The sequence below is a fragment of the Carcharhinus amblyrhynchos genome, chromosome 26 (genome assembly GCF_965287045.1).
Source record: "Carcharhinus amblyrhynchos chromosome 26, sCarAmb.v2.hapA, whole genome shotgun sequence".
NCBI lineage: Eukaryota > Metazoa > Chordata > Chondrichthyes > Carcharhiniformes > Carcharhinidae > Carcharhinus > Carcharhinus amblyrhynchos.
The window spans coordinates 32,196,647-32,212,105 of record NC_137349.1 but is presented as its reverse complement, the minus strand read 5'-3'; the positions used below and the strand labels follow the sequence as shown (position 1 = coordinate 32,212,105).

General features: G+C 41.4%; 1 protein-coding gene across 1 annotated transcript in view; it reads right to left on the bottom strand.

Moving 5' to 3' along the window:
* Positions 1–15,459, bottom strand: part of ubxn6 (UBX domain protein 6) — a 47,700-nt gene that overhangs the window by 14,534 nt on the left and 17,707 nt on the right. The window contains exons 2-8 of the mRNA XM_080212828.1: positions 14,723–14,877; positions 12,927–12,976; positions 10,934–11,065; positions 7,430–7,527; positions 6,495–6,570; positions 1,895–1,979; positions 1,140–1,359 (exon numbers count right to left, since the gene is read on the bottom strand). Of these exons, the coding sequence (XP_080068954.1) occupies positions 1,140–1,359; positions 1,895–1,979; positions 6,495–6,570; positions 7,430–7,527; positions 10,934–11,065; positions 12,927–12,976; positions 14,723–14,877 (816 nt within the window). The remainder of the gene's footprint in view (positions 1–1,139; positions 1,360–1,894; positions 1,980–6,494; positions 6,571–7,429; positions 7,528–10,933; positions 11,066–12,926; positions 12,977–14,722; positions 14,878–15,459) is intronic.

Here is a 15,459-nt window from a genome sequence, read left to right as displayed (position 1 = left end):
AAAGAGTGTGAAGAAAGTATATGGCATGCTTGCCTTTATCAGCCAGGCCACCGAGTATAAAAGTTGTCAAATTATATTACAGTTATATGAAACATTGGTTAGGCCACATTTGGAATATGTCCAATTCTGATCACCACACTACCAGAAAAGGTTTACCAGGACGTTGCCTGGTATGGAGAGTATTAGCTGTGAAAAGATTGAATAAACTGGGATTGGTCTCCCTGGAAAGGCAGAGGTGAAGGGGCGACCTGATAGAAGTTTACAAAATTATGAGGGGTATAGGAAAGGTGAACAGTTGGAAGCTTTTTCCCCATGGCAGAAATGACATTTATAAGGGGGCACAAGTTCAAGATAAGGGGAGAAAGGTTCAGTGGAGATGTGCAAGGGAAGTTTTTTTTGCACAGAGAGTAGTAGGGGCCTGGAATGCACTGCCAAGTGAGATGGTTGGGGCAAACACATTAGCGACACTTAAGACTTATCTGGATCGACATAAGAACAAGCAGGGAATAGAGGGATACAGGTGATTGGTCTAGAAAGGAGAATGTGATTGGTGACAGGTTTGGTGGGCCAAAGGGCCTGTTCCTGTTTTTTGTTCAAAAAAAGGCTCGATCAGGATTAAAGCAGAGGGATCTTTGCGGCAGTGAAGAAAGTGCCACCAATTCATTTGTGGAAGCAGCTGAGCTTTTTGGGCCGAAGGCAGAAATTTATAGTTCACTGTGTTAAGGTCAAAGGAAGTAAACCTGTTTCACTGCTCTGTATTGCAGAACAGTGGAAACAGTGATAGCACACTTTCCACTCTACTCAGCAACTGGGGCACACACAAGTAAAAACAATCCTAAAACTCTGAATTATTTGTTTAAGCAAAGTGTTTTTGTCAAAATAATCAGTGTCAGACTGGCCCATTTGCAAGTCAGAAGGTGGCGAGTTCAAGCCAAATGCAAGAATATGAGCACATAATCTAATCTGGCGATTTAGTACCAAGAAGGTGCAGAGTTCAGATAAGCATAAAAAGTTGCAGTAGTAAGATGGTTAGGGTTGGTACGCTGGCCTTGTTCATACAGACATATCCAAGTTTTAAAAACATAACTATGCTTCCAATGATGCAATGCACTGGCACATACGCATGAATCAAGCCATACCTCATCAGCTGCTCCCGTTTAATTTCTTCAGCAGTCAGGTTATAGAACTCGTTTGGCAACTCGAACCTTGCTGCCTGGGGTGAAGGTCGAAAAACCTGGATCCGTCGATCTAATTGCGCTCTCACAGGCTCAGCACTTAAAAGCTCATCCTTGTACTGTCTAAGCTCTTCAAATGTAGTGAGAAGTTCCTCATTTAGCACATAAAAATCCTCTTCATTTTCTATACAAGAAAGATAAGGCGTTTGTTACACCAAAGCATAAAAAGGTCAATTTCTTAACTACACTGAAATTTCACTTTGATGGTTTCTCCTCCTCTCCAGTGCTGTCACTAACAAAGTGCCCATGCCAGAACAACTCGATTCATTCCCAGTGGAGCTAGAACTTTGGAACAGCCCGGAAGTCAAACTGAAGACACTAACCCAAGAGAAATTGGGCTGTGCACTGATAAAAAGGTTGGGGTGGGTGTGTGGTGAGGGGAAAACCTTTTCATCAAGGTATCCTATTTCAATGTCACATCAGACCCTTGGATGATATTAGTTAGACTGTCAAAATTGTAATTTTTTTCTGCTCGATTGGAGGAAATTTCAGCTTAATGATTCATGCAAGGTTGAAACTTGCTAAAGGTAAGCTCTAATCCATTGTGGCATCAATGTTAGTACATAAAGATGCACACAACTACTCAGTACTTAACCGGGAGAAAACTGGCTGCTTAGGTGCAGCAATCTATTTGGAAGTTACTATAGATCTGTGGTTACCTTGTCCTGCTACTTGCAATGTTTTCCTTTCAAACCCAATCGACTGTAAAAATTCATGTGTTCCTTCCAGTTCAGATATCCTTTCCTTGATAGGGCAAGAAAAAAAGGAAGGTGGAATGAGAGAGAGAATACTTCAATGTACACCTACTCAAAAAGATTGAGCTCTAATCCATCTAAGCTTTTGATTATTCTCATTAAGATTGTTAACACAAGATGGAGGAACGATAAAAGGACATGAATAATGACTGATGGCTAAACTAGCTAAGCAAGAAGCTAAATATGACAGTGACATACCAAGGAAGGGAATTCCAGGATTTTTTTTATTCAGGAATAGTGAAGGAATAATAATAGCGTTCTAAGTCAGGATGGTATATGGCTTGGAGGGAACTTGCAGATGGTGGTGTTTCCATGTGTATGTATTAGATTCTCTTTTATGGAGATAGTCTTTGCCTGGCACAAGGGTGGTGTGAATGATACTTACTACTCATCAGCTCAAGTCTCAATGTTGTTCAGGTCTTATTGCAAATGGACTTGGACTGCTTCAATATGAGGGGTTGCAAATAGTAAGGATCATTATGCAATCATCAGCGAAAATCCCACTACTGACCTTATGATAGAGAGAAGTGGTTGAAAATAGTTGGGCCTAGGAGGTTATCCTGAGGGACTCCTGTAGTGATGTCTTAAAACTAAGACAGAGATGATTGACTTCTAACAATCACAACCACATTCCTTATTGCTAGGTATGACTCCAGCCACTAGAGTGATTTCCCCTGATAAATACTGACTTCAGTTCTGTCAGGGTTCCTTGATGCTGCCTTGATGTCAAGGACAGCCATTCTCACTTCCACGTGAATCCACATTTGGATCTAGGCTGTAATGAGGTCAGGAGCTGAGTAGCCCTCGTGGAACCTGAACAGGGTGTCAGTAGCTGATTCATGTTATAAAACCCTGCTGATATTATGTTCAAGAGTGTTCCAAACTGAAACACTGGTTTCAAATGGGGTTTCTTTCTGGGTATTAGTGAGAAACATTTGCAGAAACAGAACCCAAGCCTCTCTTTTGTTAAGCAAACAAATAGAAGACAATAAAACACTACAAAAAACAATCTTATGCTTCAGCAAATTAACAGTAAGCACAACAGTAGTGGGCGAGAAGAGAATTGGGAGAGGTTTAAATGTCAACAAAGAATGACAAAGAAGTTGATAAAGAAGGGTAGGATAAACTATGGAGCTGGGCTAGCGCTTAATATAAAAAAGGATAGTAAGAGTTTTTATAAATATATAAAAAAGGAAGAGGCTGACTAGGGTGAACGTTGGACCCTTAGAGGATGAGAGGGGGGACTTAGTGGTAGGGGACGGGGAAATGGCTGAGGCCTTGAATAACTTTTTTGTTTCGGTCTTCACGGAGGAGGATGTGAATAGTTTGCCGGGTGTTAGCGATGGAAAGATGGTAGGAGTGGAGGGCCTGAATGACATTATTGTTACTAGAGAGGCAGTGCTCGACAGACTGGAGGGACTGATTGTGGACAAGTCCCCAGGACCGGATGGAATGCATCCAAGGGTTCTGAAAGAAATGGCAGAGGTGATAGTGGATGCCTTGGTGATTATTTTCCAAATGTCGCTGCATTCCGGGGAAGTACCGGAAGATTGGAAAATGGCTAATGTTACGCCATTGTTTAAGAAGGGTGGCAGGCAAAAGGCAGGGAATCATAGGCCGGTTAGTTTAACGTCTGTTGTAGGTAAAATGTTAGAATCCGTGATCAAGGAGAAAATAGCGAGGCACCTTGAGGAGAATTGTTTGATAGAGCAGACGCAGCACGGTTTCGTTAAGGGGAAGTCGTGTCTGGCAAATTTATTGGAGTTCTATGAGGATGTGTCTAGGGCGGTGGATAGAGGAGAGCCGGTGGATGTGGTGTTTCTTGATTTTCAGAAGGCGTTTGATAAGGTGCCTCACAAGAGGTTATTGCAGAAGGTCATGGGACATGGAGTTGGGGGTAGGGTGTTAGCGTGGATAGGGGATTGGCTGTCAAATAGGAGGCAGAGAGTGGAGGTCAATGGGTGCTATTCGGATTGGCGGTTGGTGACTAGTGGAGTGCCCCAGGGGTCGGTGCTGGGGCCTCAGCTATTTACCATTTATATAGATGATCTGGAGGAGGGAATCGACTGTATGGTGTCGAAATTTGCTGATGACACCAAGATTGGTGGTACGGCAAATTGTGCGGAGGGTGTGGAGAGTCTGCAGGAGGATCTAGATAGGCTGGGCAAATGGGCCAGGAACTGGCAAATGGAATTTAATGTTGGCAAGTGTGAAGTTGTCCACTTTGGTAGGAATAATGGTAGGAAGGACTACTACTTACATGGCGAAAAACTGCAGCATGCGACGGTGCAGAGGGACCTCGGGGTCCTTGCGCATGAGTCGCAAAAACCCAGCCTGCAGGTGCAGCAGGTGGTCAGGAAGGCGAATGGGATGCTGGCCTTCATAGCGAAGGGGATTGAATATAAAAGTAGGGAGGTCTTGCTGCAACTGTACAGGGCACTGGTGAGGCCGCAGCTGGAGTACTGTGTGCAGTTTTGGTCGCCGTACTTACGAAAGGATATTTTGGCCTTGGAGGGAGTGCAGAGGAGGTTTACTAGGCTGATACCGGAGTTGAGGGGGTTGAACTATGAGGAGAGGCTGAATAAACTAGGCTTGAACTCGTTAGAGTATAGAAGGATGAGGGGAGATCTCATTGAGACATATAAGATGATGAATGGGATGGATAGGATAGAGGTGGAGAGGCTCTTCCCATTCAGAAACGACAGTAGGACTAGAGGGCACAGCCTCAAGATAAAGGGGGGGTGGTTTAGAACAGATTTGAGGAGGAACTTCTTCGCTCAAAGGGTGGTGAATCTCTGGAATTCTCTGCCCGTTGAAGTGGTGGAGGCTGCCTCGCTAAATATATTTAAGACGTGGGTTGATAGGTTTTTGATAGGCAAGGGGATTAAGGGTTATGGGGAGAGGGCGGGAATGTGGAACTGAGACACGACAGATCAGCCATGATCTTATTGAATGGTGGGGCAGGCTCGAGGGGCTAGATGGCCTACTCCTGCTCCTATTTCTTATGTTCTTATATGTTCTTACTTAGTCCCTCAAAGACTTAAACCCAAAAGTATCTTGTTTCCCAAGTCCTAAACTCTGCTGAAACCCTGTTTTCCAAACAATCACCATAAATCTATTGGTCAAATCTAGCCAGTAATTACCACACCATATAGCTTAAGTGACCAGGACTTGGGAATGGTCTTCGGTTCAGTGAAGAAAACAATCTTTTGCACAAACTGGCTTGCCTTTTGCATTTCATCTCTGAATGAACTGAGAATGGTTGCCTGTCTCTCATTCTTGCTGCTGCTGCTGCTTCTTCAACACTTCACCTGTGTCTAAGATACATCCTGGCTCACAACACTCCGACTACTAATTGTACCAATTGCAAAGAACACCCTGTGCCCAGATCTTTCCTTTCTCTTCAGTGTTGCCCAGACATTTTTAACAAAATGCATGGCAGTTTGATTTTAGTTATGCAATAAACTATACGTTCATTTAATAGCACACTAATATTTCACTGTTTCAGAGCACTATCGAGCAAACCTTCTGTCATTTTCTGATGATCAAGAATAGATTGACGGAGCAGTAAATAGCAAGATTGGATTTTCATAGACAGGAAATATGAGAGCAATTTTCCTCATTGTTGGGGAGATGTCAGTGTTGCAACAGTACTGGAATAGCTTGGCTAGGGGCATGGCTAGTTTTTGGAGCACAAGTTTCAGTACTATTGCCAGAATGTTGTCAGTGCCCTTAGCCTTTGCAGTAGCCAGCGCCTTCAGCAATTTCTTGCTTCCACATGGAGTGAATCAAATTTGCTGAAGACTGCCATCTGTGATGCTGGAGACTGAGATGGATCAATCATTTGCCATTTCTGGCTGAAGGGTTGCCAGCAAAGCTGTTTTTGCATTTCTCGACAGTATTCCCCACTGACACCAGATTCTTCAGATTTCAGGTCTCGTGTGTCCACAAGGATATCTGCCGAAATGATGTTTGAGCCGTCACAATACAGCTCCTGATAAACTAATTCTGGTTACATTCAAATTGTGGATCTCATTCAGGACGGTCACAGGGTGGTTCAAAAGTGGGAAAATGTCAGACACTGTTATGTTGAGATGAGAGAATGCCTAGGGTCTAAGACATGGAGTAGAGGAAGCTTTACTCCACATCTAACAACTCGGCACCTGATGTGGGAATACTTGGTGGACTGAGTATCACAATATCCATCACCTTCCAAACATGTTTTAAATTGTTCACATTTTCTCGAGACTAAGCACTTCTGTTAACTTTCTGCATATCTTTGAATGGGACTTGATTAGGATTACACGTTTTCTGAATTTGTTAAAACTCCGTTTGTACTGAATGAGGTTCTGGCTTTTATCAGTTTTTTTTAAGGTTGTCTCAATTCCATCCATTCTTCTATGGAAGACATCAGCCAACAGACATGATACACATGTGGTTCAAACTAGCACTCCAATCCAATTGGTTTTATAAAAGAAGTAAGAAAACTGATTAAGGCTTTTACCTGGAAGATTTTATTTTGCAACTTGATTTTTCTGTATTTCTCTTCATTCGGATTATTGCATATGTTATCAATGTATCTGAAATTTTACATAGATAAAGGAATTCATTTTTATATAAAAAGACAGGAAAAGTACAAAATATAGAAGGTAAAATACTGGAAGACATTGCAAGACTATCAATATCGAAAAATATTTATTTTTCCTGAGGATGTCAGCATATAACCTACAAATTTGAGCCAAAATTATCAAGAGTTGACAGCGTTACTGAGGAGAAGAAAGAGGAAAGGGTTATGGTTACCACACATCACAACAGGGGCAGAAGATGGCACATTGGTTAACACTGCTACCTCACAGCGCCAGGGAGCTGTATTCAATTCCAGCCCTGAGTGACTATATGGAGTTTGCATGTCCTACCATGTCTGCATGGATTGCCTCTGGGTGCTCCGGTTTCCTCCCACAGTCCAAAGATGTGCAGGTTAGGTAGCTTGGTGGGTTAAATGTGTGGGGTTCCGGGAATAGGGTGGGGGAAAGGGTCTCGGTAAGGTACTCTGTCAGAGAGGGTCAGTGCAGACTCAATGAGCCGAATAGCCTTTTTCTGCACTGTAGGAATTCTAGGAAAAGGCAACAAATCCAGGGAACTGTTCATGGAAAAACAGTCAAACATCAGACAGACAAAGATACGAGGAGAGATACAAAGCAACTCTATTCACAGTAGCAAGGGGAGGTGACTGTGGCTCAGAGATGAAAATGAATAAATAAATTTAATGTGAACAATACTAGTCTTCATGTTACAAAAAGAACATAGACGCAAAGGAGAAGGTGCAAAAAGATTTGCTAGCATGTTATTGAATTGAGAAATTATATTGAACAGGAAAGATTGAGGCATTCTTGTAGTTTGGAGTAAATCAAATGGAAGCAACAATTGATTGTTACTTACTTGCCAAGAGTTTCACAAGCAATCTTTACTCTCTCTTTATCTTTATTAAATGTGTGAATCATCATTATAGAGGCTCGTACAGGATCATCAGCAAATTTCTGGATTGGAAACATATGATCCATTTAAAAAGAATGTGCAATTGAGAATGTATAACTACAATAACTTGTATTTTTAATATTCAAAACATTTCAATGACAAAGACACCAGAGTGAGAGGTGGTGTCTGAAGGCCTGATTGGAAAGATGGTATGGAGACGCAACTCACCATACAATATGTGCAGAAGGGCTCCTTACATTTAATGAAACAACAGCTAAAGACTATGATAACATTTTAATAGTTCCAGCCTTGCAACTCAACCAACCAATTTTTCCCTTTTGAAACTGAGCCTTTCTGGTGCTAGTCACCCTCCAGTGCTTCCTCTAAATGACCTGTTGTATTCATGGACATACCTCAATAGCAAATGTAGGCACAAAATCATACTGTCAAGGACAGTAAATCCAAGCCAGATTCTGCTCTCACCCAAAAATGTATTAAGATAGATAAATATAATGGACACATACCTACCTCTACACTGCCAGCAGTAATCACCGTGCAGTAGTCATGAGTGGGATCCCAGGTTGATTCGTCCTTCCCAACCCATGGGCGCTGAGGCCTGTTGTTTAGCCCCTTTTGCTATGCCCACCAGTTTCCTGCCCATCCAATTCCCAGTACACGTTGGCACAAACCCAGGAAAATCTCCTCTGGCATTTAGCATTACTCATTTAAAAACAATTCTTTAAAAATCCTTTCTCTTTGGAAAAAATTGCCCCAATAGCCAAAGTCATGCCTAGGAGTAAAAGAGTTTAAGGTTGGAGATCAACAGTCGCAGGCTGGTATAATGGGTTTGAGGAGGTTGCAGAGGTCAGAATAAAGAACAAAGAAAAGTACAGCACAGGAACAAGCCCTTCAGCCCTCCAACCCCATTCCAATTATGATGCTTTAACGAAACTTAAAAAAAAAACTTCTGTCCTTACTCAGCCTGTATCCCTCTGTTCCCTCCCTATTCTCATACCCATCCAGATGCCTCTTAAATGTTGTTAATGTGCCTGCTTCCACCATCTTCTCTGGCTGCGTGTTCCAAGCACCCACCACTCTGCATGAAAAACGTACACCACACATCTCCCACAGCTACTGTGAAGAGCTAAAAAGAATTAAATCTTTGAATTCAAAGATTTGGGAGCTGAAGCCTGGAAGGATAATGGTGTCAGGAAATCACAATTTAGTTTAAGCTGGAATTCAGGTAAATAAGATATATTAAAGTGAACCCACAGGAATAATAAATGTCATTTGTCAAATAAACTGTATTTTTTAATTACCAAGATTACTATCAAATTTCTTTCAATGCTTGGCAGATCTAGGTTCAAATTTAATATTTACCAGGCCAGCATTAGAAACACGGTTCATTTTTCCTCCTCTTTCGGAATTCTTGCTACTTAAACAACACCCACTCAAATTTGCCCTCACATCACTTGATGGCAAAGATTTTCAGTTTCCTAGTCTCCTATAAGCCATGCACCAATTAAACACTGGTTCAAAGGGCACCACTGAATGTAACCAACTATTATGAGGTCAGCACATAGTCACACAGAGTCCCTTCAATACACAAAGCTGATGCCTAATTAAGCTCAGTTGCAATTTTAGTAAAATCTGTAGAAGAGTCAGCACAGGTTCAATGGCCTCCTTCTGTGCTGTATCTTATGATTCCAGGATGAATTTGATGTGAATACCAATATAAAGGTAAGCTCTGTGCATTATTGATTTTCTATTTTTCTCCACCCTCTCTGCCATTAAAAATTGTTTTTTTTTGCCCACAGTTGCGTTATTTGTCTTGCTCAGGGAGGTAGTAGTGGTTCAAATCCCACCACAGCAGCTGGTGGAATTTAATTCACTAAATAAGTCTGGAATGTAAAGCTAGTCTCAGTAATAGCGACCGCAAAACTATCAATTGTTGTAAAAACCCATCTGGTTCACTAATGTCCTTTTGGAAAGAAAAGCTATTAGCCTTACCTGTCTGGCCTAAGTGTGACTCCAGAGCCACAGCAATGTGGCTGACTCTTAACTGCCTTCTGAAATGATCTAGTCACTCAGTTCAACGGTAATTAGGGATGGACAACAAATGCTCAACTTATTGGTGAAAGCGACACTCACATCCAATGAAAAGAAACTTCTTTTCTGAACCAGTCCTTGAGGCATTCACGTTGCTATTTTTCTTGTTGATATGATTCATAGCTGTTTGTTCTTTTATTATAACTGTGGTTTTCTGGGACATTTTGGATGCCATAGACATCAATTTTATACTGAATTACCTCCAGGTCAACCCAGGAAGAATGCTCATGAACCAGCTGGCTATTTGCAACATTCCAGCCCAGTTTCATAGTCACCTTTCCGATATACTGAAGTCAAACTCATTACTTCAAGTTGCTAGTCCAGCAAAACCACTGCATATTGTGTCTTTGCTGAATTTAGCTGAACTATCATTTCACAGGCACTGGACATGCACTTGGACATCAGTCAAGGGATTATTCTCATATAAATGCTAGGATTCTATCTTACCATGGGGGCACTGCATGTGAGTGTCGCTGGCAAGGCCAGCATTTATTGCCCATCCCTAGTTGCCCTTCAGAAGGTGGTGGTGAGCTGCCTTCTTGAACTGCTGCAATCAGAGGTGTAGCTTCACCAAGTGTTGTTAGGGAGGGAACTCCAGTATTTTAACCCAGTGACAGTGAAGGAATGCTCTTGTCTTTCTAGATGATAGTGGCTATGGGTTTGGAAGGTGCTGCCTAAGGACATTGGTGAGTTCCTGCAGTGCACATATACACAGCTGCCACTGTTCATTGGTGGTGGAAAGGTTGAATGTTTGTTGAAGGGATAGCAATCAAGCCAGCTGCTCTGTCCTGGATGGGTCGAGCATTTTCAGTGTTGTTGGAGCGGCACTCATCCACACAAGAGGAGAGTATACTATTACATTCCTGAACCCAACCCCATTCCCAAGTGACAAATTCACAAGCTCATTTTAGCAGAAATGTCTTGGTAATAGCCAAAAGTAGGGACTGGTAGATTTCACACTTCTGGAACACAGAAGCTAACTGCAGCATCCCTATGAGCTCCCTACTAATTCCATCAAGCAGTACAGGATGAGATGGAACAGTGACTTTTCTGATCTATGTTGCTTACCATATGCCTGTTCCATCAAATGTCTATAACATACAGCTAGAGTACTTTCCTGGAAAATATATCTTGTGATGAACAATGTAGCGCTCACTAAGAATTATTAAAAGTTATGTCAAACCATTCCAACTAAGAACTTATGCAGTGGGTGAATCACGGGATATATTCAGGCCATACCATAAGAACACTGATAGACTAAAAAACTGAACCCAATCTCTTTATAAAAGGTCAATAGAAGAATATTCAAAGCCCTTTTTGATGATTGTGAATATTTTCAAAATTGCATTTAAAACATACCATAAGAATGGCCTCCTTAATGTGTGAATCCCTTGCATTTTTGGAGACCGAGGCATTCGTTAAAGGGCAGATAAAGTACACGCCAGTAACGGAGAAGTTGGTGCGATCTTCCTTTACAGGACTGCTTGGACCCTGTAATAACAATGATGAATTTTATAGTTATAGCTCACCACCAATGCTCTTGACTATTCCACTGTCTCTAAATTGTGAGATCAGTAAGGACAAGCAGAAACTTCTTCCAGCTAAATATTGGGAAGACTTGGATCTTAAACCCATATAAATTTATTTTCCCAGCCACTGACTCCATTCCTCTCCTAGGCAACTAATGGTTTGAAGCTGACCCAGGCTGTTTCAATGTTGGTGTCATTTTTGACTATGAGATGAGCATCTGACACATCTCTGCACTAAGAACACCTATTTCTATCTTAATAATATCACTTTCTTCAGCATGCAAAACCCTCTTCCATGCCTTTGTTATCTTTATGCTTAGCTATTCTGGCTGGCCTCCCATGCTGCACTCTGTTAGGTTGATTGGCCATGTCCTTAGTGTCAGAGGGATTAGCAGGATTAATATGTGGGGTTACAGGGATACAGCCTGGGTGGGATTGTTGTCATTATATGCTCAATAGGCCAAATGGCCTCCATGCACTGTAGGGATTCTTTGATATGGACAGCATGATGGTTTGTACTGCTGCCTCACAGCGCCAGGGTCTCAAGTTCAATTCTGGCCTTGGGTCACTGTCTGTATGGAGTTTATACGTTCTCCCTGTGTGCACGTGAGTTTACTCCAGGTGCTCTGGTTTCCTCTCACAGTCCAAAGATGTGCAAGTTAGGGGATTAGCCATGCAAACTTGTCCCTTAGTGTCAGGGGCTTTAGCAGGGTAACTGTGTGGGGTTACAGGGATAGGATAGGATTGTCGGTGCAGACTCGATGAGCCGAAAAGTCTCCTTCTGCATCGTAAGGATTCTATGATTTCTGTACTCTTTCAATTCCAGCCTCTTGAACATCCCCAATTTTAATCACACCATCACTGGCAGTTCTTCCTTTAGCATCCAAAGTCCTAAGCTCAGAAGTTCACTCCCTTAAACTCTTTCGTATCTCCATCCTCATTTATGATGCTTCTTAAAACCTAACTCTTTGACTAGACTTTTGGTAATCCAGCCTAATTTCACTTTATTTGGGTTGTTTTCAAATTTTGTTCAACAGTGCTCATTTGACGGTCTTGAGATGTTTCGCTATGTTAAAGGTAGTATATAAATGCAAGCCATTGTTGTATATTATCAAGACCACAAGTTGTCTTCTTTATGCAATAATATTTAAAACTACTGAAAATAACATGGGATCTGGGAACATGAATGGAAGGAATATCGAAGCTTCAATAAGAGTTTTTTCCTGAGAGAAGATGGAGAAGAATTTCTGCTGACCATTAGAAAATTTGTACTTTGTTCAGTAAGGACAGTAGAGACAAAACAGAATTTCATTATCTGACCTGTGTAAGCCCCAAATCACTTTTTGCGCTTAAAATAATTTTAATTAAGCAACATAAATAACAACAGAATAAAAGGAATTTATCACTATTTTCTAAAAAGAAAATTCCAACAATTCAAACTCAAGTAGTTCCAATTAAGAATTGACAATGATTGTGTTTTGGAGATCTGTAATTAACAGTTATTGCACTAGTATAATAATGGTGTATTGTACAATATTGTCACTGTCCAATATATAATTACTAACTTCAGTCCGGTCCTAGAGGTCCCAGCACTGTGGCACATAAATAAGAAACATGACACTGCTAAAAAAAAAGTGAATTTTGGTCTGTATCGCTCAGATGATATTCCCAATTGAGCCATTGGAAGAGTTTGAAATTTAAAGTAAAAAAAAACTCCAGTAGATAACAAACAAATATTGAGATTATAAACCATGCCCAGGTACAATTTTAAGTCAATCAAGAAAGATGCTATTCATAATGTAAAATATTAGCACAATATTTACCTGACTGTTGAGAGTTTGTGCTTCAGCCTCTGTTGTCAGTTCCTTCTTTACTATATTAAAAATAAATGTAAAAAAATTTAAGATTCCCATTTCACAATTTCAAATTTTAACCCAGTGTCCAATTTGAGTCAAGGTAACGCTTATACCAGAGGTATTGTGCACAGTGATGATGTGGTGGCCTTCTTGCAGACCAACTGATCACATGCATCCAAGCTTCATTCATTGACTAGCTCCTCTTGTATAGCACGTTAAATTGTAAGGGCTCCCTCTGGCTTTAGCAAGTTTCACAGCTGTCCAATTCTGAAATCCACTGTTTGCAGTCTGACCACATGGTGGCACAATTGGTTCTTACTGCCCTCAAGTAACACACATGTAAAATTTCAATCATTACTGAATCTAAGCTCACTTTATTTTTAGTCCAGTGGTCCTTAACTGGGTCCGCAGACTTTCCAGGATCCATGAAATAATGTGAAAATGCTCACTGAGCAGGATAGGCAGAGTCTGCAGTGAGAAGAAGGCACATCCATTCCAGTGCTATCTGGAATACCTGCTTTCTTAAAGCATTTCCATACTATGGAGTTATAATTTAGATTGAGTGGAGTTGTGATTCATTCAAGCAAATCTCATAATTTATCTTACAGATAAATTTTTGAACAGTGAAAGTTTTAAGGGTTATGGTGAGCGGGCAGGTAAGTGGAGCTGAGTCCACGGAAAGATCAGCCATGATTTTATTGAATGGTGGAGCAGGCTGGAGGGGCCAGATGGCCTACTCCAGCTCCTGGTTCTTATGTTCTTAAAGGATTAAGAACCATATCTTCTGAAGAAGTCAACAGCATGACACAACATAGTTACAGTTAAGGGAGATCATTCAGACAATTATTAGCTTATCAGAATAAAAGATAATTAGCACAAGGTCCTAGATGGTTCCCTCACACTGGAGTGACCAAACTCAATGCAAAAGCAGTCTATAGATTCACCATGCACACAACCTTCTGGCAACACATCCAGCATCCTGTTCAGTTAATTTACCACTGCTTCTGTGTGCTAATCAAGCTTTGACCTGATACCAGATTTATCAACTCCTTACTCGGGGTACCTGCCGAGAGCTAGAATGTTAAGCAAGCAATGAGCTTAAAGGTCATTGTCACTGCCTGATGCCTTTTTTCCTATTTTAATCCAGCATTTTAAAATACATTTGTTTCTTTTCCCATCCCTCAGTCTGCCGCTAACACCATGGGTGGAATTCTCCCAAAAAAAAATTTGAAGTGCTGAAATTGCACGAAACTGGAGTAAATACCGCTGTTTTCTCCCCAAACTCTGTGCACAAAGTGCCCTAGCGTGAATCACACTAAAAAGTTGTGGGCCTATTTCCACTGAAGACACCTGTAGCATAGCATTGAGCAGGCCATTGTACATGCGCTGATCTGTCATTGCGGGGATCAGCGCATATGCAGTAACCTTCTTCCCACAGGTATAGTGAAGCAGAATGGGGGAATAGCACAGGGAAAAGAGGAAAATGGAGTAAAACCACAGAGTACATACTCCTACACAATGTTCTTAATTTGTCATCTCATATTTCCCTCACTGCTCCCACCTTCAGTTCTATATGAGTTCACCAATCACAACTCAAGTTTGTCAATGCAAGAATATATAGTTTTACTGCTGGGTTTTTTTTAGTGCTTGCAACGCAGTTGTGTGGGAATGTCACAGGCCCAATTGTACACTTTGCTAAATCCTAGTGACAACTGTGCATCAAATGGTTCAGTATGTATTGCTCTTCTTCTTTGTCCACTTACTCTCAGTCCGTAAGCTGCTTGATCCAGTTGCATTTCGCCCCCTGTGCTGCTTAATTTCCAGCCGTGAGAGAGCCGCAGCTGCTGCCATTTGAGCTTCTTCAGCCGGTGGTCTACGAGGTTTCTCTTGCCCCTTGGGTTTGGTTTCTATGGATGGTCTAAAGATCACAGTAACAGGACGTGTGTGTTAGGGTAGAGCTTCAAATATTTGGAAGCCTGTGCCTGCATTTTTATGTCAGCAAACATCTGTTCTTATCGTGAATGCTGCACATTAATGCAAGTTCTACATCAGTTCAAGCAGAATACAACCGTAAAATGCTAAAGGAGCTGTCAAGACAAGAGAGTTTAATTTTCTAAACTAGGCATAATGAACACCATAACCTGAAAGTTCCCCTATAAGTCACACACCATCCTGATTTAGAACTATAATTGCCATTCTGTTCTTTGCTAAATCACTGATTCAAGATCCTGGAACTCTTCTTCCTGTGAGTGTACCTGCACCAGAGAGACTGTAGCAAATTAAGACCAGCAGCTCACCGTCAGCTGATCCAAGGACAATTAGTGATGGCAATAAATGCAGACCTGTTCAGCAATGCTCACATCCCATAAAAAATTAGGGACAGGAAAAGTTCCTTAAATCTACCCATTTTTCAAGATTAACCTGGCTTAAACATGTTCTTCACAAGCCTCTTGAATCTGTTTAGATTGTCGTCTTTGATAACTTATTCCCAGGCCGACTG